The following is a 22998-nucleotide window of genomic DNA, read 5'->3' as shown; positions in this document are numbered from 1 at the left end:
TAGTACAAAACCGGACATAAACGCTCACCATTGTCCTGCGTCGTTTTTGTTAGCCATCACAGGTCTCTGATTTTTGACTCACTTGGAGCTTTTGGAGCATCTTTTTCACATTTGAGCGTGCTCTGCGCAAAGCACTCCGCCATCCAGGACAGCACTTCTCCACAATATCGAACCTACACAGAGATGGAGAAATAGCTGAGGATTAGCCAGTCTCTGCACTTCCATAAGTTAAAAAACAGTTGCAGCAGAAGCAGCCATGCAATGCATCAAGGTGATGCTGCCGCTCTACCTGAGCTTCCACTGATATCAGTCGCCTCTCTTGATCCTTGAAACCACCAACGATCTTTAGCAAACTCTGAACCCTGAATAAAAACATAAAGCTTAAATTAGTTATAATAATATCTAGAGGTGTGTCGATCGATCGGTCACCGATCATAATCGGCCGATTTTCGTGAAAAAGTGCATGATCAGTGATCGGCGATCATTGGCTCTTGTTGCCGATACCGATCACCTGCATCTCATTTCGCAGCCTGCCTGTGCAGCTGGTCTCCTCTTTCCTTCACACTGCGCAAACGCGCAGCAACAAAACCTAAGCGATGTGGAACTATAACGCACTGAGTGAATGGGGAAGTTTACGTGTTGCAGCGGAAAATTGAAGCATGTCAAAATGCATCAACACAACAAAGCTAATACGACATAAAAACAATGCCATACTTGATGGAGTTTGGCTACATCGAGGCTCACTGCAGTAAAAAAGACATGGAGGATCAGATGGCAGGTAAAACAGCGCACAGCTACAAACACTCACCCGGATTAGCATGATGGTCACAAAGCTAAACAAATAACCCACAAAATTATTTAAGTCTCCGAGCTGCGATGTAAGACGCTGGTTCTGCTCTCGCTGTTGAACCGCTGCTACGCTACAGGTAGTAATATTTCACAGACGAAGCGCCGCTTCTGCTCCACCTGGTAGTGACTCTCACACTGAACCTCTGCTTAACGCTGCAGCATCTAACTTAAAAAATACATTTTACATACGTATTCAAACTTTCACTGTCCTAACATGAGACAGATAATCTCTAAAAAAATAATCGATCTCCTCCCTGCTCTGCATAATTACTCAGCTCAGTCAGAAACAGCCACTCAGAACTAGCAGTAATCAGCTAGCCGCCATGCTATCAGGAAGTTTTCATTCAGTAACTCTGGATTGTTTATTGTAATGGAACCTGTGTTTGCCTTTGAATGTTAAGTTTTATACTTGAATTTTTTTGGCAATGTTGAGAGGTTTTATTTGGGCTCTTTGCATTATTTAGCCTCTTCAGAGCCTTCATATGTTATCAGTCTGTTAAAGATAGTATTACCAATAGCAGTACAATTTGCACAATGCCTGTTTTGTTGAGATTTCTTCTTGGAAAAATTGATTAAAAACAAGTTTTTGTCTAAATTAAGGTGAATTCATGGTTCCTTTTTCCACATAATGTAACCGGTAGTGTTCATGATAAAAAAATAATAATAATAATTATGTGATTGGTATCGGTGATTGGCCCTCATGGGTGATCGGTATCGGTATCGACAGGAAAAAACCTGATCGGCACATCTCTAATAATATCACTTGGTAAATTAAATTAAAGCTTAAAATTATTTGGCTTTGGACATAGTCTACATAGATCTTGAAAATGAAAAAAGATGGAAAACAGGCTATCTTTTAATGATCTAACAGATTGGGAGTTCATGGATTTATGCTCCTTAAAACTGCAAAATAATTACTTCGAGGAGGTAGTCTTGAGTTTCTCCTCACTGCTCTCCCAGTGCTGGCGCTCCACTTTTGCCAGGTAATTCTCTTTCTGCACCGTCTCCCATGTTATGAGCCTCTGGTCTAGTCCTGCTGGCAGCTCCCTCTCTGCCAACACACAGGAAAACAAGCACACAGACACATGCAGGCAAAGGGAATGAAAAAAACTAACAGAATTCCCTTGAAGGTAAAAGGTGCAACAACACTGTGTGCTTTGAAGTACTTCATTTTTTATAAATTAGCTCCCCCCGCCCCAAAAAGAACAAGCAGTTGGGAATGGTTTAAAAGTCCCAAATGGAAATCGGATTGTAGAACCTACATACCAAGATGTTCTTGCTTAGACTCGGGCCGTTTAACCATGCAGAGGATGAGCTGAGAGATGTGGCTGATGATGATGAAGGGTGGGGCCAGCGCAGGCCGGCTGTGGTATTCCACAATCAGGTTATATCTCTGGAACTTCCAGAAGATGTCTGTGTTACCCTGCACCACTTGAAAGGTGTAACTGCAAATTGTGATACAAATAGTCAAAAGTATTATCTTGATGGGTTTTTTTTTAGATAGTGCTTTGCAGAAGTATTCATATGTTTTGAAAATGTTCACATTTTGTCAATTTACAACCATAAAAGTCAATGTAGTTTTCTGGTATTATAATGGGGTATACCAACATAAAGTAGAAACTGATTAAGTTGAAAGAAATATATACATGTTTCTGAAAAGTGACATGCAATTGTATTTCAGTCTTAATGATAAAATAGAAACAGCATTTGACTCAAATCTTATCTTTACAAGCTTTGTCTCTTCCTTTCACTCATCTTTCAATGGATATTCTAGAACTTTATTTTGATAACACTGAACTTAAGGATATTTCTCTTTATGTGTAATGACTGCATATAACATGCTCTATGCTTTCTGAAATGAATGACAATATACAAGTTTTTTTTCCACAATATTAAATTTTTTGGAGCTGTATTTGTATAAACTGACACATTTGCTGATTTTATTTTTAATTTTTTTGATAGATATCTCAAACTGAGACAGATTGGACAGAGAGCAACTATAAGCACCATTTCTAATTATTTCTTCAAATTCTCAGTTGCATTTAGACATTTTTAGAAATGTAGAAATTTGACTCGGTCTAACTCATAAATATGTTTTAGCTTGTATGTTTAAAGCTCTTTTCACTTCCCAGCTATGAATTACTTGCATAGATTTGTCACATGAAACACAAATAAAAAAACAGGGTAGTTTGTAATTCTGATATTTCAGAAGGTCACAATGTTCCAGAGGTGTGAATATTTTTTGCATGGCACTCTTAATTCACAATAAAAAAAAAACAATAGGTTTTATATGTGAGTTGTTGACATCAGCAGCTTTCTGCATGTATTTTAAACACTTGACTGACCTGAACATTGCAATAAGGAGGTTGAGCAGAAGCACATTGGTGACAAGGAGGAAGATAACTAGCAGCAGAATCACCAGCCAGTTGGCGTACTTATTGGGGCACGGCGGTAGCTGACCCTGGAGAATCTCATCTGAGTTTTCGGTGCAGGTAATATTTGGCATTCGGGCAACTGGGTCACATTTCAGGAGAAAAGAAAGAAATAGGCAAAATTAGAAACTCTTGGTCAGATGGTCAGCAAGTCGTCCTTGTTTGCAATATTACAGTTATGAGTTAAGTTGTAATATCTTTTTGTACTAGAAAAATATATATTTATATGTTTAAACGAAATAAATGACATCTTTCAACATAGTGTATTTGTTCTTCACCATCTATATCATCCAGTGGAATTTGGCCAAATATGTGCAGATAAGGGCGGTACAAGGCTCTACGAAACACCCAGTCAATCCGTGGGTCATTCGGGTGGAGAAGAGCCTGCGTAGCTACGCCATAAGCAATTAGCCACACACTCAGGAAAAAGAGGAAGAAGAAAACATCCTTCATCTGTAAGACATGGGTATTTTACATGTTAATGGCTATATTAGTGGGAAAATGTCTAAATGAATGACTTTATTTCCTAGTAGAACCATTTGACTTAATCACCATTCTTTCCACAATGATGATCTTGGGGCCCAGTTGCTTATGTATGGCAAAGATGTGGATGAGACGAAGAGTAAAAACCATAAAATCTATGGCCAGAACTGTCCGTCCCGCTTCAAAAGTGCCTGCCGACATCCTGCAGAATCAAAGACCAACATTGGTTCAATACAGTATTTCATTCCCTAATCAACTCATTTCATCTGATGATGAAGTTCACATTTTTATAACTATTATAACAGAACATCCATACATAATTTAATTTGCATTTTTCCATTATTGTTGTACCTGCAGGAAACCCCAACAACAAAGAGTAAGATGGCCACCATGTCACACTTGTTCCAGTTGTCCTCTACGTAGAGCTTAAACTTCTTCAGGATGTTCATTTCTTCGTCAGTGAAGAAACTCTGTCATAGAACAAAGTTATTGCTTTAACATCATGTTTTCTGGAGGATTTTTACCAGTTTAATTTATTGCATCATCCACAAAAATGTACGCATTGCTTATTAATCAAACACGTCCATTATACCTCCTATTTCTAGCATCTCTGGATGTATGAATGCATGTTTGTATGTATGTATGTATTTTGGCATAGTCAGATAATGCAACAGTGGTGAAGTCGTGTCTTATGTCGGTCTGCTGCACCCAGGGGAGCAATGCTCCAAGGGATCGTGGCAAGAAGCGATCATGCTTATCTGACCTATCTCCCAGAGAGAGAGGGAAAGAAATGCAGAGGGGTGAGAGGCTCATGAGTCCTCAAATTCCCTACAGGGAATGAGCTCACTCTAACAAAATCACATCATCGCCTACTCAGATGTGTCTGACTTGCCGGGACTGAATGCTTTAGCACATCTCATAAAAGTGCTGCTCCTTCTCAAAAGGTGTGATGTTCTTGCATAAGATAGCTGAATATTCCTGACAAATTGTCCCAAAACAAAAAGGATGGGCTACGTTGAGACGGCTTTGAAAATATTAAGCAGAACAATTAGGGACCATGTGTGATTCTGTAGGTATGTCACCTGTCGAATTTCTTCCAGCACCAAGGTGAACACCCAGAAGTAGAGCATTATTTCTGGAACTTTAGGACCGTCGGGTGGTTTCTTGAAGTCCAGAAGAAGAACGTAAGTGAAGAGGCAGAGGAAGGCGAAGTACATGATGACGTTGCCAAAGAACACAGTGACAGGAGCGCTCCAGAAGCGACGCCAGCGGCGGAGCAGGAAGCGCCACCAAACACTGGCACAGCTCTGAGATGTCTGTCCTCCAGGTGCAGCATCCCTGGAAAAAACGACCATGCCATAAATACAGTGAAGCAAACACACTGCATGCACAATAGTGTATAACACAAAGATTTTTATTTATTCGAGGTCAGACAACATATTAAAGCTTATTTTAATCAAATATCTATGTTAGTTTTCCTGGCAGTTAATTAAATGATTTACAGTGAAAACATTTGGAAGGCAAACTCACAAAGGATCATCGTCATCCGTTAGCAGTAAAGCCTTTTCTGTGTCGAGGCTGTCCAGCTCCACAAACTCCGTTTTACCATTACGATTATCCAGTTCTTCATCGCTGAAACACAAACCAGTCTGTCAGTGAACATAAGCAAATAAATACCTGCCATGGTTAAAGTTGTGTAATACCATTTTTGTTCACCTAAACATGATGAGGTTGGTCCAAATAAGGGGTGGAAAGAAGAAAGAGACCACAAGTTTGGAGATGGCAGTGTCTGTCGTCATCGCCCCCCACCAAAGCTTTGTGAGGAGAGCCTGTGGTGAGAGTTGTCATTAGGATTATTTCTAGCAGTGAAGGATTAACTTGAATGAAAAAGTATTTACCACAAGGGGGCACTATAGGTCTTTCTATTTAGACACCATACTGCTCTGGGACTACATTCTTAGAGGACACATATTAAGAGTTATATAACCAAAAAGACAAAACAAAAAAAACAAAAAAACACAATATATGATTTACGTTTGGATTCACAGCTGCAGTTTGAATTTAGTCTCCTATGTGTCGAGGCACCTGATGCTTTGCCATGACTATGTCCACCCTAACAAAATAGTGTTGCCTTGCATATTTTTAAAATAATACACATGTACTGAATCATAATTAACTGCTTCCAAGTAAAAAAAGACTACAATATTCCAACTGCATCCTTTAAATAAAAGATGTTATTCGCTGTGCGCTAACTTTCCCTGCTGATACTGAATACCAATTAACTCTCAATGATGACTTTCTAATGACAAGGACATATCTTGGAGGGAAATTTGGGAAGAAAAAATGTGCTGTATGAAGTATCTAATGGAATACACCGCTCTGATTAATAACCATAATGATAATGTCACTAAGTAACCTAGATATACATGTCAGTTTTCACAACATTGTTCCGCAGCAGACTGACAGGCTGAGTAAGAAAACTTGGCCTCCAATCTCAGGAGGCCAAATGTTATCTTCTTGTTACCTGAACTCCATCGTGGGCAAAGAAAGATTTGGCATCAGCCTCAGTTGCCAAGTTGAGAACAGTGGATTTACTCCAGCAGTGTGTTCTTCTCACTAACAAAGCATAGGCCCTGTCTTCACTGTTGGAATAACACTCTCCAAAGACATCTGAAAAAAAAAAAAAAACCCCGACAAGAACAGTCAGTAAAGTGTCAACCAATTAAATCCTTTATGTTGGACAATTTCCACCTTTCAGATTTAGATTTTTATTCTCTTCTAATGGCATTTGTTTGTGCTTCTCTCAAGACAATGCTGGTTGGAGGTAGGGGGTATGCTTACTTGACCTTTGGATTCTATAACCACACTGTCAACTCTTATCATCGGACAGTTTAAGAACTCACCAAGGGCAAACTGCTCGTACTTGGCCTCCTTCATACTCCGTGCAGACTCAGCCTCAGATTCCAGGCGTGCCATCTCTTTCAGAATCTTACATCCTGCCAGGGCTGCTGCAACTGCCTCGGGGCCCTGAAGGATTAAAAGAAAGCTGGATCCAAGAAATGGGGCTGGAAGAAACATCTAGTGAATTTGGGATTTATTTTTGCATCTCAATCACTGTGCATGCTGCATCAGCTATGTTTCAGAGGCAAATAGTAGAATTGACCCTGTAGTCTTTAAGTTGCTGTTTTAAAAGCATAGTTCTGGATTTTTTTAAAGTATGGATAAAATATTCAGAGAAGTCTAACATCAGTAGATAACTCCCATAGTTTAATATAAATCCAGATTAGTTGATCCTGAAAGCAAAAGCCATTGGCCAAGACCACAGTAGAGTTTCAAAGAATAGCCCTAGTCTTATAAAGGCCATAGAAGATTATGCAAATACTTATCTATGAACCTTTAACCTGTCATCATGTTTGCAGGTGGTGTACCACTTGTGACCTTTCTGTATAGAACATGTTCTGATAATAGTACAGATAACGGATTTGCAGTTAAAGTAACTATTTAGCTGCTGAAAAGTAAGACAGATTAGAAATGCTTCACATCTTCCATTTCAAGTGCTTGTTTTACTGAAATGGATCACCAGAATTTCACTTCACAAAAAATGCTGTACTATTCTTTTATTTTATTTTTTTTCCATTATTTTCTACCTATGTCTTGTTATCTGGATGAGAAAATCACCCCTTCTGTTCTCCAAAGAGCTTTAATACAGTCTGTTTGGCTATTCAATATTAAATCTGCATTTCATTCGGCTTTCCTTTCATTCCTCCCAGGATTCATTTTCAGTTCATTCAGTGAACTGAAAGAACCAAAAGTAATTTATTACAGAGAACTTAATTTACCACAGGTTACATTTTCTGATTGAAAACACAGATGTGTTTTATCATTGTCTGGTGATTTTAATCACTTACTGGAATAAATTGAAGCCAGTGACTTGCTGGACTTGAATATGTTAGAGGTTTGGTGGTTTATTCGGAATCGTAAAATGTCAGTGAAAGGGAGACAAAGACGTTAAACAACCCCTTATAACCATACTTTTCAAGTATTATGTTCATGTGTTTCCGTACTGAGAGAAAGGAAATTGGCCCCAGGCACACTGAGATAATGACAGAAAATGGCTGAAAATGTTTGCACACCTAGCACCAATACCCAATGACCTGTCTTTGTCACACTGTTTAATAATCGAGGGCCCATGTAGTGCAATTTCTTTCTTTTGGTGACTGGAGGAGATGTGCATAAGAGTCCCTAACCTGCGAGAGAGATCATTTCTCCCTTTATGTGGGTTCTGGCCTCATGGGAAACATCTAAAGATTATTAGACGTAGTCATCTTGTATGTAGAGAGTTACCACCATTCATTTTGTTCAATAAAGCCTAATGTGTTTCAAGAAGCCTGGGTGATTTCACTTCCTTTAAATACCTAAAGAATGTTGAGGTAAAACTAATTACTATCAGTATTAACCTCCATCTCTCAGGGAGATGACAACAAGGCATATTTCCCAAGATACCAAGCTATTTTCTTGTAAGTAAGGATTTACACTTTGATAGCTTTTTCTTAAACAGAAAGACTCTGGCTCATGGGACCGTACCAGTTAAACGACGCTCTTCATATGCAACAAAAATCTCATAATACATCTACTTTTCTTTCTTATTATTTTTTTTATAACACTGCCTGTCCGTTTTTTGTTAGATAACATCCAGTTAATAACTTACAAGTACATCAGCACAAGAGCGGCAGTGCAGTCGTTACATTAAGAGTGCATAGACTCTCCATCCCTATTTCATTTCAATGTATTATGATTTCTATCCCTCATGCTCTGTTATATATATACAGACAGACAGACATGCGTGCATACATACATATAAGCCATGAGATGAGTATATATGCTGCCCTGCATTTTGATGAAGCTTTCAGTGACAGGGAGATGCTTCAAACAATCAAGTTATGAATGGTGCTGTCCAGGCGACAGCATGAGAGGGAAAACGACTTGCAGTGGGGGTGTGCACACACTGCATGCAATTAACAGGCTTTCAGATAATATTTGAAATAAGAAGCCAGCCAGGAAGGAGCACATTAAGGTGACCACTTGTGAGATTACAATAATTGGTTGCCTCACTACAGGGATGACTGGAGAAGAAATTAAAAACGGGAGCCTTGAAAAATTGTTTAAAACAAAAAAGGGATCATCATTGATTTGTGTCATTTGAACTGTTCAAAGAGCATCAATCCCATGTCTGGATATATTTCTCATTAACTTCGTCAGGACTTTAGATATGCCTTCCCTATCTCACCACCGGCCGACTGCCTCAGCAAGCGACATGACCTTCATTTCAATAATGTTCTTTAAGATAAGATTGCTTTTTAGCTCACCTAGTTACAGCACTCTTTTATCTAGAGTGACATTTGCATATGGCAGGACTGACCTACACCTGCTCTGTGTTTGGCGTCATGCCTCTTGTCACCCGTCATTTGAAGTTACACTCTCTGTGTATAACTCACACAAGCCTGCAGTTCTGATAGAGTAGATTTTTCCAGTGCCAGGCATATTTAGGGTGCTGCTGATTGATATATGACAAGCTGGAACTGAAATAAGCAAAGAAGCTGATAAGACTGACCATGGCCCAAAAGTAGTTAGCCATCTGCTGTCGGTTCTGAAGAACGGCCCAGAGAAAAAGATCTCGCCAAGGATGTTCACAGCGCTCCTCCAGCTCGGGCAGGTTCTTCTGGCTGTGGAACAGTCGGCCCTTTGGTGGCTTCTCCTGGGGTGCATAGACAGTACACTGCATGTATTAAACATGTTTAGTAAATGGGGCAGCTGCAGACACTCAGCACAACATTCAGTGCCTAAATGAATTATAGAATTGATGGCGTTCATTACTGAAAAAAACAATTTATATGGCTTTAAAGAAGGTCATTTTTGCCCAATTGCTTTTTTTCTTCTTTTGCTCCATAAAAATCTAAGAATACCCAAAAGACAATTGGAGTGCAAAGAAGAGTACAGGACAAGGAAAATAGTGACTTGTGACTTGATTTACATTGGTAACATGCTGTTTCATCTCAACCACAGCATGAAATTGTCAATTAAAGATTCAATATCCTCCCTGAATTCAGTGTACCAATAAATTTTGTATTTTATTTGATTCATTGTAAATTCTGATGTTTCAAACGATACAATCTGAGAAAGTCAGAAGACAAAATTAAACACAAGTCAGTTGAAAACTATGAAATGTGTCAAAAATTGCCATTTAAATGACAAATAATTGGGTTGAGAACTACCACTTAGGTTTAGAATTTGTCTTGACTTCAAGGTTAGAAATTTGTCATCTGAAATCAGTAATTATTCACTCAAGTTGACATATGAGTCACAGTCTGTGTATGCCACTCACTGCTGGCATCTTTTGATAAAAGCCTTTGCAGGAGTCATGCAGAAAGTCCTTCAGGACTTTGGCGACTTCAAACAGGGTGAAGCGGGGTTTCCCTTGCTCCGAGGGATGGTGTCCTGGCGGACCAGGTGTTCTTGCTGCCCCAAGCAAGAGCTGCTTCTCTTCATATTTTTTCAGAAGCAGGTTGTGAAGGAGGCTCTTCTCCGACACAGACCAGTAAAGCTCCTGTAGGCGGCCGTAGGTGAGGAACTCCCCCAAGTTCACCCCGTTGTCCACAAAGAGGCGCACAAAGTCTGGTTTGTCGTTGATGAGGGCATCCATCATCACTTCCTCAAGGTCACAAGCCTGCAATAATTATAGGGTTTTGTAGCAATCAGTCACAAAGCAGTTTAATGAAATGTTTTATAATGATTAGGTCATTGACTTTTTTTTTTACAACAGTGCACACTGGTGTTCTTAGCTGAATGCAATCTCATGAGAAACAGCTAGTTAGTAAGTCAATAAAAACAAATGTTGGCATGTTGGATAGATTTACAGCCATCCTAACAGGACAACTCTACGGATGGAATTATTTATTATCATAAAATGTGTGAGCAAGGACGATCCCAAGTCTACAGCTTCATTGTTGACAACGTGATTCAATTATGATTTTAGCAAATGTTAAAAGTATAACTTGACATACTGACAAAATAATGTGTGATATTAAATATCAGACATTTCTGCAAAGTCACAGGAGTCAGCTGTCAGCTCAGGGTAAATCAAGCATTTGTCTGGTTGTCTGGTTGAAAGTATAAGTTTGCGATATGGTCAGTTGTACTATGTCTTAACACTGCATAAAAGTTCAAATTGCAATGGAACAATAAACAGAATGGACTAAAAAACAGGAAAAATGTAATTGTAAATCAGAAGGTACAAATCAGATACCAATCTGTGTTGTTAGCCACACATAGTGTAATATTTTTACAGCCCACACAGCCACACATATGGGGAGTGTCCACACATAATCAACTGAAAGCACCAGCTGTGAGGCAACAAATAACTTCTCGTTACAAGTTCTTGTGCTGCCCCCACATCCCTGCTATCCTGGGAGGTGAGCCATATTACTCTTGTAAAAATATGGGCATTTAATGTTGCAGCAGTAACCAAGTGATACAATTACAATTTTATGCAAAAGCTCTGCTTGCACTGATCAACATTCTCTTACCTTTACATTATTAATGTAAAGCCATCAGATGAAGCTGCTCAAACAACATGAATATTTTGCCTGATAATTATTTTAACAATTTCAACATTAAGCCTTTGTCCTTAAATGGTAAATTGTTTTCTACATTTGCAAAAACAACAACAGAACAATATCATATCACAGCAACAGTAACATCCCCTTACACTGTATGAACTGTATTCCCTTCACTGCAATGCACTTGCACTGTAGAAATGTTCAAAAGTGACACACATACTTACAAGACATGACAGAAAGTGATCCTAAACTTAGTACTATCACCTTTAAACCAATGTAAGTTGTTATCTAATCCACCAACATACATGGCAAGAAGGAATACAGATTGAGAGATATATTCAGTGTTTACCCACCTTCCACTCCACATCTCCATTAAAGATGTCACTCTTGGCAATGTCCACTCTGTTCCAGGCCACAGCCAGCTTTAGCTCATCCAGAAAGTCTTGAGCTTCTTGACTTTGACTCTTACAAGCTGATAAACACACAGACACATAAAATGCCAACAGGTCCACAGGCAATGAAGAGCTCAACATTTCGCACACAGAAATGCAGAAACTGTGCGACAGAAAGGGTTCCATCTGTAAAATGAACTTTACCCTTGACAAGAGCTTTGAGAATGACAGTATCCAGCTCGGAGCTTTCCTGTTCAGGGTCGTGGACAGTCAGAAGATGTCCGTGATCAAGTAGCTTTTGGATCTATCAGGCAAGTTAACAGCCAGTTAACAGAGAAGACATATTTTTAAACTCTATTAAATTTGAAAAATGAACATTAAATTTATGAAACATTGAATAATTTTCTTCTGTCATGCTGCATTTAGGTAATTTTACACAAATTCCTGAAGATAAATATGAAATTCACACAGTAGCTTGTCTCACTGTGTTTCCCAGTGTGCCCCACTTTTATCCCAGTGTTCAATACTTGACAAGTGCATATCTTTGTAAGTGTCGGCCTCCCTGCTGTGTGCATGGCTCTCACCAGCTTGACCCAGTTACTGATGTCTGTGCTGTGGTGGGCATTGGGAAAGGTGTCCAACAGCAGCTCATGAACGCTGTCTGCGTCCCAGCAGCCTCTGTTCATCAGCGTGACGAGGATGTCAGCCACGCCTCCAGAGCCTGCCAGAATCAGCCACGGTGTGGAATTTCCAATGCCCTTACACATCCTCTGCAAGAAGAGAAACAATTTTATCAGCAGACAGCCACGTTGTTTAGATAGGGCTGTGCTCTTCCATCTCCTCAGTTATCGCCCTGTTTATGAAAAATAATTGTTGGACAAGCTTTTTCTTTTAGATGAAGAGATTAGTTGTGAGATAAAATGAAGCGTTTGTTATTTGTCCACCTTTGGCTTGCTACTTTAGCTGAGCAGAGCTAAGTCTACTAACGTATGTTATCTAAAAAGTTGTCTAAAAAGTCAAACAATGGAAATCAAAACAGCAAAATCTGACATTCTAAAAGACCATTTTGGGTTATTGTTTTACTGTGGAATAATTAAGACAGCATAAGGAAATAAAACAGTTTACCTTTAGGATTCTGGGCTCACCATGGACCAGGAGACACAGAACAGGGATCTCAAAACTTCCTGCTCCTGCAATGAAGATTTTTGTCTTTTACAACTCTGATGTTAGTTTACTGCATAATGGATAAACATACATTGATCAATTAAACCAAAGAGGAGTTAATGTGTAGATTTTTTTTTAATTGTTGTGTGATGTAAAATATTCTTAAAGATTATCATCATTTGAAGGTCAAGGTCTTTTCTGCTTATCACTGTGGAACAATTTATTTTTAAGTTTAAACACTCATGCTATGTACAAATGCATTAAATGAACTAGGAAGGTCAGAAATGCTTGCTGCCACATTTGCAATAATGGAAAACATAAAGCACTTTGGAACAGCATTCAGACCTTGAGACTAACGTATTGTTTTATTTTAAAAGCATTTTGCAATGTTGCCAAGGCAAGCTTCAGTGTATTTAATTGGGATGTTAGAGCAACATAAAACAGTTAATTATTGTAAAGGGCAAGGAAAAATATTTAAGCTTTTTATTTCAAATTGCAATTTTAATGTGTATTTGCATTTAGTCCATTTTCCTCTGATACCACTAAATAAACTACTCTTTCTCTAATTGCCTTTAAAAGTCAACATCTTTCTTAGCAAAGCCAACATGTGTAGTTTGATCACAGTATGAATGCAAGCTCTCTTTGGAGGCATTGAAGGTTTCTCAGAAAAGTGTACTGCACATCCTACATCACGAACACCCTTGAAGACTCCAGACAGAACAGACAGTTAAATTGTAGAGATCTTTAAAGTAGGGGTAGCTTTTAAATAATATTCCAAACTTTGAAAAACACAGACCCTGCAACAACTGTCTACACCAGGTGGTAACAGCATCATGTTGTGGTATGTTTTTTTTTTTTTCTTTACCATCAGAGCACTTTGGATGAAAACCTTTTAGACACCACAAATATGGACGTAAGTAATCCCCGTAAACATTGATATTAATCAAAACCGATTTAATGTTGATCTTGAACAGCATGGATAGAGTGCATACGCAGTGCATATAGTTCCTGAAGAGTTAAGTAAGTACATGATGTGCTGTCACGCTTAATGGTTGAGGACAGATGCAAAAATGTCTTGCACACAAGCTGTATAATTTAAAACAGTGATAATGCATGCAGTGATGGAAAAATCTAATTTATAAATGTTTGTCACAGTGAATTGTGTTCTATTATCAAAATGTGTAATTTTAAAATGTTTTTCATTATGTCTTCCTACATATCAGAGAATTAAGATGTAGAAAAATGGCTTAGACAATATTGCTACATGATAAAATATGAAGTTATTAATTAAAAAAAAAGTAAATACATGATGTCAAATGTATAGTCCCTATAAGCCAACTAGACTCCATTATTAACCTAAGCAATGTAGAAAACATACTGTAGACATGATCAAATCCTAAATAGTACATAATTAGATAGATGTAAAAAAGTATTTAGTCACTGAATAATGGAAAGGAGAGACGCAGTGTCCTCAGATGGCCCAGTCCTTCCACTGCCTGTATTTGTGGTTGTTTTTCCTTTAACTTTGCACAGTGAAGGCTTTGAATAAGGGATAGCAAAGTCCAGCTACTTAAAAAGAATGCTTAACATGACTGCTGCACTTCTCTACAATGCTGAGACATTTTGAGTTTAGCACGCTATAGCAAAAAGTCATAAAATATGAATCATGGTTTCTTTTAAAATATTCCTATAAGGTGCAACAACATGTATTATGTACAGAATTACAATGCAATAAAACTGAATGCATGTAAATTTAAAAACAATGAAGGTTGCAGTTATATGAACAAATATTCACTTATTTTTATGATCTTTCAAATATTTTACACAAACATAAATATTGCAATGCTAAATTTTAACTTATTAATCAAATAACAATAGAATAGAACATTTTAACCATTGTTTGTACCCAAAACATATGTGAGCAAGAAGGATTTTACCTCCATAACCAGTGCGCTGAAGGGAGATGTGTTTGAGCAGCTTCACTCTCATTTCACTGGTGGCTCCTGGTCTGTTGGGATCCTCTTCCACAAGCACAAAGTGGGAATGGTGGCTGTCCAGGGAATACACTGTACCATGGGGCAAGTCCTGTGGTGTGTATGCTGCAGGCTCATCCACCTTGTGAAAATTATTATAACAATGTACCAACACTCAGGAGAGCACAAATGTATTGGGGTTGTTCACAGACGGCAGTGTGGCCTTTAGTGGCAAAAGTATTGTGTATCTGAGTGGAAACCTTGGCAGTGAGGAGAGCCTCTCGGTTGTGGATCATGTTCCAGGGTGCGATGCCAATGGCCACAACACGAACTTTAGAGGAGGTGCTGGCCAGGGAGTGATCTCTCACTGCCTGGCCCAAGTGCTTAGTGATGCCAAAGCGAAGGCCATTAGTTAAAATCCATGCCCCTGAAGAACAGAGAAGGAGTTGCACAACTACTGCTGCTCAGATGTTCATATTTACTAATCAAAGGCATGAATGTCATGTATAGCTTTTCATAATGCACATGAACTATTCTTTTTCCATAGTGGGATGATGATACAGCTAATGAACAAGAACTATAGTGCAATTTATAAACAAGATCAAATTTAAACATAGACTCAAAAATGTACATACACCCATACCTGTTGTAGTTTATCAGGCTGCAGATAAATGACAAGGCTTTTTGGACTGTCTTTCTGACACCTACCGAGTTTTTACAAAGAGTCCACATATTTTTGACAGGAACCATTCCATCTGCTTTTTTTTTTTCATTATCTATGTTAAGAAGTCCAGTTGGGGATTCATGACAAGGCTTTAAAATCTGAAAACACTTTTCAACATGGGGGTGACAACATCATACTGCGGTGCTTTCAGTGGTACTGGTGTGACTGAATCACATCCAGGGTCTTCAAGTTCACACTCAGTTAACAGCTAGAAATTTAAAACATGGACGCAATTGGGTGACATAACTTGGCAATTCTCCAAAATCCTTTCAGGATCGTTTTGGAATTGATGAAGTAGCTAAACAATTTCTGGGAACTCCAAGGTCTCAATCTTATTAAAAAACCAGAGGACTATGGTTGAAGGCCAAGTTTGTGTCAGGAAAAAGCAAAACGAATGGTTTTCATCAGAATAAAAATTGGATATTTTTGAAAAAGCCCTTTTGATTATTTCAAAAAGTGTTTGGTTTATCTTTAAGTTGCCAAGGAACATTTAATCAATATTAGTGATGGTGTATGCAAGGATTAGACAATGCACATAATTAATTAAAATGTTTGAATCCAATTATTGATGTCTTAAAAATTACATAAATAATGACTCAAGTACATGAATTAAAGTATTATTAATATAACATCAAACTGATGATGAGTATAAGAAAACTTCTGACTTCTAGTAAATTGTACAATGTTGAGTTAAACAGAAACACTTTATGGAAATTTATAAAAGATATTAGACTGGAAGGCTCTTTCTCAGATTGCACGAGTGCATTCACTGCAAATTAGATTTCTGCCCATTTAGTCATGAATAATGTGCGGGTTCTGCTAAAAGTGAATTATGTAATTTTACATTGTGCATAAAAACATAAATACATGCAAATAAGAAAACCGATTTAGAATAGAAAAAAATATACTGTAATTGTATTGTTGCTGATAACCATCCTGCCACATTGCAGCAGAAGGCTAGACACAAGTTATTCCCTTGCTGTGAAAAGTCAAGGCCAGCTTTGGCCCATTGATTATAACCTGTGCTCTGTGCAGCTTTCACAAGTCCTTTTCTAAGAGTGTCCCTGAGCCAGGGCTTCATCTGAGCCAGCTCATCTCCTCCCACCAACGCCACGACCAAGTGTGGAGGAGAGAGGCCCCAGTCCTCTGTCAGCATCTTGTAAATCAAAACTGGGTCTGTGTTGCTGGACACCCTCACAAACTGCATAAAGGGAAGAGAAATATGATGTCAGGATCGTGTGTTCAAATCAATTTCTGCAAGGTTTTTTCTGAGACTTTCTGCAGCTTTTTATTATTTTACTGTGTTTATTTACGTTTTTTGCATTATTCCATCTCACCTTTCCTTTAGTCTTTGTAGGCCCAACAAAGTCAATGTCACCCACTCTCCCAGCTGCCCAGTGAGCTTTCTCCTTCATTTTGTTAGCCAGGCCTCTGGCTACATTCTCAATAGTCTCATTCACTGTAGAGCAACATGAGCAGCCAGGGAGGACACTACAAAGACACAGGTAATTGTTCTGTGTCATAAAGTCATCTTTAGCACACAACAGGAAACATTTAATTTTCAGTGACCCTGACGCACTTCTTGAAAACAATATACCAAGTTATAAACTCTCCTGTAATCTGTTGCACAGTATTTTCTAACAATGTTATTGTGTTGCTTACTTTGTAGCAAAAGACTATCTAAGATGCTCATAACATGTCGTTGGCACTTCCAGGTAAAAAAAAATCATACTACCTCCACAAGATCGCATAAATTAATTTCTTTACAGACATTTAAAAAATGTGTTAGAATAATAACCTGTAAAGTGTGTTGTGTGCATTTCTGTGGAAACATTTCCTCTCTTGCAAATTGCGTTTCTTAGAGACTAAAATATATCATATCATTGAACAAATGTGAATATATGACAAAGACTCATTGAGTAAATATGAATGTATTATCAAATCAATTGTATTATTCAATCATTTGCAGAACAGATAAAATGGGAAATCAGTCACCAAGTAATTTATAAGATTTTGGAAGAGTCATTATCCACAAATAGAGAAAATATGACATAATGGTGAATCTTCCTGGGAGTGATTGGTCTTCCAAAATTATTCCAAAAGCGAGTCAGTGGCATATTCAGGAGATCACAAAAGAACCTAACATAACTACTAAATTATTGCACATCTTACATGTCAAAGTTAATAATGTCCATATAATTCAACAACAACAGAGTGTCATTGAAAACCTATAGGAGTAAATGCAGAGAAAAATAGGTAAAGGAATGAAACCTGAAGGCAGGCAGAAAAGATCCAACAAGGAATGACAAGATGCATGTAGTTAATTACAGTCACACTGCAGCTGGGAGAGGAGGCAAATGCATATACTGAGGAAAGATGAATAATGAACACCGAAAGAGCCGAACAAGGACTCAAAGGATCTAGAAGCAAAGGGAAAAGCTTGACAAATAATCTTAGAGACATAAATGCAAAAACACCAGAAACAGAACACAAGAATAAACTTAGAAACTACATACAAAGCATCAAACACAAACAGCAATATCAAACTAAATATGCATTAAGCAACAATAAGAAGCACAAACAAACATACAAAGACAAATTAAACCCAAAGCTGAAACACTCCAGGAGAGTGACAAAGAGATTGGATAAGAAAATGCATTCCTAGGAGAGATCCCTGTCCCAATAATTGCTGAGCAAAAAAAATAAAATAAAATAAAGAAGACTTGTCTCACTTTTGCCAATAAAAACATTGTGATGATACCATAGATTTGGAAACATGATGTGAACTGATGAGATAAAAGCTAACTAAAAGGTTTGTTGGGATTGCTTTTTGTTGTACCTTTATAAATTAAACGGCTGAGAACTGAATTTAGTATTTTCTCATGTTATCTTTGTCTGATATCAAATTGTCTTTGAAGATCTGAAACATTTAACAGTAGTAAATAAAAAAACGGGAGAATACTTTTTTCATAGCGCTGCAGAATTTCACATTAAATAGTAGAACTTGGCAAAATCAAACAAAAGAGGGACGTAGATTGAACTTTTAAACAAATTATACCTTTAGGCCCCTCCCTTCTCTACCTCTTGCACTTTAACACTGCCCTACCTACAGATGAGGCAGTCATGCAAGCAACAGCCAAATAGCCATAGCAACTGTAAAAGGTGCAGTTAGAGACTCACCTTCTGTTGTGGTTCCAGCAAAGTGATTTATACACAGCATTCAGAATAATAGGACATGCCAAAATAATGTGAAGACTTGTTGTTTTACATTAGAGGCTTATCAAGAGTTTTTTGTTTTTCTTTTAATGTTTAAAATCCTGCACAAGATGAAAGCATCCTTCAAAGTATAAATATTTTTACCCTGATGTTTTGAAGTTTGTAGATTTTTGATAAAAATAAGTAACTGAGATCCGTAGAGGAATTCTGAATGCTTTGTGGTTTAGCCGTGTCGTCACTAATCCTCCTTCCTAACAATGTAGCTCAGAGCTACATTGTTATACAAAGCATTCTATTCTGCAGCTTAGAAATGACTTTTTCTCATAAATAATTAAAATAAAATAAAAAATCTACTTGGATTTAGTTAAGACTTTTTAGTAATGCACAAATGTTTGCCTCCTGTCGCAAAGCCTCCAAATTAGTGCACTGATCTGAAAGAATGCAATTATGGTTTCTTTGCAATAAAACTATTCTCTTCAGTGTAAGATAAAGTTAGTTTAACAGATTTTTGTGCTGTTTCATATAGAGATATTTGGGTTGTGTCACACACAAGCAAACCAATGCTTTGACACACCTGTGCTCCTCTGACCACTCCAGCATGTCTCCACACTGAGGGCATCGTGTTTGTGGCTGCAGTGGCTCCTGCAAGCAAATAAATACACAGACATTAATCCCAGTTTCCACTAAATCCATTGAAACTCACTCACCAGCCTTACATGACTGGAAGGAGGGTAATAGGTATTTGTGGCTAATGCAAAGCTGGAACAATTTTCATTCACGCTCCATATGCAAAGTGCTTTATCCAGTCCAGTTGCTTGAACTAACAACATAGCAGCTATACTTCCTCAAATAGATAAAACTGGGATGTATATGGCGAGCCTATGAAGCAGGACTGATTTGATGCAGAACAATCTGAAAAGAAAGTCAACACATTTGTCTCACATTTACATGGACTCTAAAAATATTACAAACCTCTGATAAAAGGAGGTAAAATATTTAATGTTCTTTAACATGATGTATGTTCCAAAGAAACACATTTATATAAGAGAAATATGAAAAAAAAAAAAAAAAAAATCCTGCAACAACCTATTTGCATAAGTGAGCACGCTAGTAAACAAATACATTAGTCTTATCCAGTCCTAGTCCCAGTCTGTCAATCATCCTGATGTAGGTACTGTTCATATCCTGCATGTTCTCTGCTACGCTACAGATTCTTCCTGATAGAGCCTGCCACAAATGCACGGGCTAATTAGCATGGCGACAGATAACGTCACATAACGTTGTTTTCCAGTAAGTAATCGCGTACTCAAGCTTGATTGACAATGCCAATGTCTTCCCCCTAACACTGATTGGTTAATTTTAGCTAAGAGCAGTGCACTTTTGCATATTGTAATAGTGGCACATGGAGGAAGGGGAGGACGTTGATTTTTTCACAGATTATCTGTCTAATACCATACTGTCATGACGTATTGACAGTTTTAACAAACATGTAAGAAACTTCTTTTTAAATAAAAGTTAGATACTGCAACTTTAACTCATAGACAACTGTCTGAATGATGGACTCAGTTGGTGTAGCACACGTGCCATGTACAGAGGCTGCCGGTTATTATGGATTCAGTTCCAGGTCTCAAGCCATTTGTTGCCTGTCTTTCCCCTCTCTCTCCACTCTGTTTACCACCTGTTCAATGTTCAATACTGTTCAATGAAGGCCACTAGGGCCAAAAAACCCCCCAAAAAACACCTCTGAAGAAAAGCTATCTTAAATCATGAAGTTTATGTCTACATGTTTTGCTGTGGGTGTGATGTTCTCCTTGTGAATTAGTTATGTTTTCAGCACAAAGCACACCTTTTTCGTGACCCAAAAATGTGTGTAAGATTTCTTTAGACCAAAGCACATTCTCCCACTAGATTTTAGAATATTTTAACCAGGCCAAAATGCTTTCTTTGAAGAAAAGGCCTCTGTCATGAACCAGCCCAGACATACAAGGACTGCATGAACTTGCCGTACTAGTAGAACATAACCTGTTCTTGCGAGAAAAAGCTTTTTTATTGTTACTGTCAGGCTCTTGGCATCATTCCAGACCGGATTCCATTTCTTCTTTTCATCAGTTATGGAAAATCATCCATGTTTGTTAATGTCTCTGTTGTCACGTATTCCTCCAACTGTTGTGACTGTTTTCACTCCACCATAGTATGCAAAGAAGTAAATATTTAAGAGTGTGCAGACTTATACAAGCGAGCTATTGCTTCTCTTTTATGTATTATATAATATTATATGAGATTTTATTATGTTCTTCCTCAAAGATATGTCTAAGTTTGTTTGTTTTTTCAAAATTTGGTTTATTTAATATAAGAAAAGTTTTAAAAGGCTTTATTGTGGACACATTTTTTAGATCATGTTTTGAAAAGAATGTAGTTTAAAGACCGTAAAAACTGAAAAGTCTTCCCAGGAAATACTTACAATGATGATGAGTTGTGCGGAATTGCTCATTTATATTTAGTCCAATAGTTTGTTTCAGAAGAATATCTTCATACTTATAGAGAATTTTGTAACAATAAATATGTAATTAAAAATGCGTCTTCATAATTATTCTGGTGTTTGATACATTAAAGACATCTCCGGGAATTACGTCTGCGAATGAAGATTTTCCTAGAAATAAATGGCACCCTATCATTATGCTAACTCATTTTTTAATGATAAGATTTTCCCTGTGCCTCAGTAAACACAGTTTTATCAGTCACTTTCATTTGCATTTCCATTTGAGCTTCTTAAGAAAGGTTATTAATAAAATAAGAGACAAGCATGTCCGAATCAAAAGAAAGGAGAAAAAGTCTCTCTGTGTATTTTGGATCCAGAAAAGTGATGTTGTGTATAATGCAGAGGAAAAAAAGCTAATAGCTGCTTTGCAATCTGTTGGATATTATGAAGGCAGCTTGCTACGGAATGCTTTATTTGACTACAGGTATGGGTGGAGGAGGAAAACGACTTCTGGGTATGCAAACAGGATAATTTGCATGCAAAGGAGGAGAAAAGGATGTGGAGCTGTGTGCGTGTGGGTCTGTGCTCTGAATATGGGTTTGAAGGAGAACATGTCTTGGAAAAAAAAATAAAAAATTCAGACACACACCTTAAACTTTGCTCAATGTTCACCATCCTGAGCTTGATTACAGTTTGAATGAAGTGCAGTGTGAAGTTTATACTATGTTTTCTCAACAGTGGGAGCTTTGGTAGCTCCTTGTCTTATGCGAGTGATGAAGAAAATAACAACAAAGTAGAGGTTAAAAATTGTCCATGTTGTTTTATTCTGAGCTTTAAAGATCATAATTTTGTATTTCTTGTAGATTTTTGACAAAATGTTGTTTGCAAATTAGTAATACAGGACTTTATCAGAGCACAGCAAATATTTATCAAATACAAATCCTGTTCATTTCACATTTCAAGGTACCTAGAAATTACACCAGGCCATCCTCACTGCTTCATTTTGTGAGAAGACCTTAAAACTTTATGATTTTTCCTATTTCTCTGTTCTACTCCAGAGGGAATTTTGGTATGACTGCAAGGACACCACTATGATATAAAGTCCCCTGAGATAATATGTAGTTTCTCAATACATAAATAACAGAATTTTAGCTACATGCTCCCCAGACGAAGCCCCACAATTTTACTTGCCCAAATCCTAAACTGATTTTACCATATTTGTTTTATGATTGTTGACATACAGTAGATTTGCTAAAATACTGCAAGAGGCACACAGCTTTTAAAGAAAATACTTATCATTTGCCTAATATGAGACATTTTGATTATGTTGAAAAGGGAAAAAGAACATTGCAGTAGGCACTCACCAGAGGTGTGTCTTGTTTCTCCGGCATAGCCAATGCAAACTTTTCTCCTTGTTCAGCTTAACCACAGCAGGAGAGACTGTGAGTTTTCTCTTCAGGCGAACTACTTGGCTCATCAGGAAGTGGCATGAAGGTAATGCTGTTCCCTTAGCCAATCCCTGAAGCTCCTGTGCATCATTACTTTGCATGTTGGTTAGTCATACTCTGCTCCCTTCAGGACCACACCTTTATTGTTTAAGCCAGCTGCTTTCTTTACATTTTTGGCACATTTACTGTCTTTTTAGGAGTTTTCTACACTTTTTGCCATAG

The 22998-nt window shown here is 37.8% G+C and overlaps 1 protein-coding gene across 1 annotated transcript in view; it reads right to left on the bottom strand.

Moving 5' to 3' along the window:
- Nucleotides 1-22998, bottom strand: part of trpm5 (transient receptor potential cation channel, subfamily M, member 5) — a 24274-nt gene extending 1276 nt beyond the window's left edge. Inside the window, exons 1-25 of the mRNA XM_008405685.3 lie at nt 22693-22998; nt 19424-19491; nt 16971-17124; nt 16654-16834; nt 15170-15336; nt 14874-15051; nt 12898-12962; nt 12357-12542; nt 11977-12076; nt 11734-11852; nt 10147-10488; nt 9376-9519; nt 6668-6791; nt 6289-6434; nt 5481-5593; nt 5295-5396; nt 4847-5102; nt 4116-4234; nt 3834-3966; nt 3560-3734; nt 3195-3363; nt 2116-2294; nt 1768-1900; nt 290-362; nt 83-173 (exon numbers count right to left, since the gene is read on the bottom strand). Coding sequence (XP_008403907.1) covers nt 83-173; nt 290-362; nt 1768-1900; nt 2116-2294; nt 3195-3363; nt 3560-3734; nt 3834-3966; nt 4116-4234; nt 4847-5102; nt 5295-5396; nt 5481-5593; nt 6289-6434; nt 6668-6791; nt 9376-9519; nt 10147-10488; nt 11734-11852; nt 11977-12076; nt 12357-12542; nt 12898-12962; nt 14874-15051; nt 15170-15336; nt 16654-16834; nt 16971-17124; nt 19424-19491; nt 22693-22719 — 3544 coding nt within the window. The 5' untranslated portion in view covers nt 22720-22998. The remainder of the gene's footprint in view (nt 1-82; nt 174-289; nt 363-1767; nt 1901-2115; nt 2295-3194; nt 3364-3559; nt 3735-3833; nt 3967-4115; nt 4235-4846; nt 5103-5294; nt 5397-5480; nt 5594-6288; nt 6435-6667; nt 6792-9375; nt 9520-10146; nt 10489-11733; nt 11853-11976; nt 12077-12356; nt 12543-12897; nt 12963-14873; nt 15052-15169; nt 15337-16653; nt 16835-16970; nt 17125-19423; nt 19492-22692) is intronic.

This window comes from Poecilia reticulata, chromosome 3 (assembly GCF_904066995.2).
Source record: "Poecilia reticulata chromosome 3, P_reticulata-male-v2, whole genome shotgun sequence".
Classification (NCBI taxonomy): domain Eukaryota; kingdom Metazoa; phylum Chordata; class Actinopteri; order Cyprinodontiformes; family Poeciliidae; genus Poecilia; species Poecilia reticulata.
This window is presented reverse-complemented; position numbering and strand designations above follow the sequence as displayed.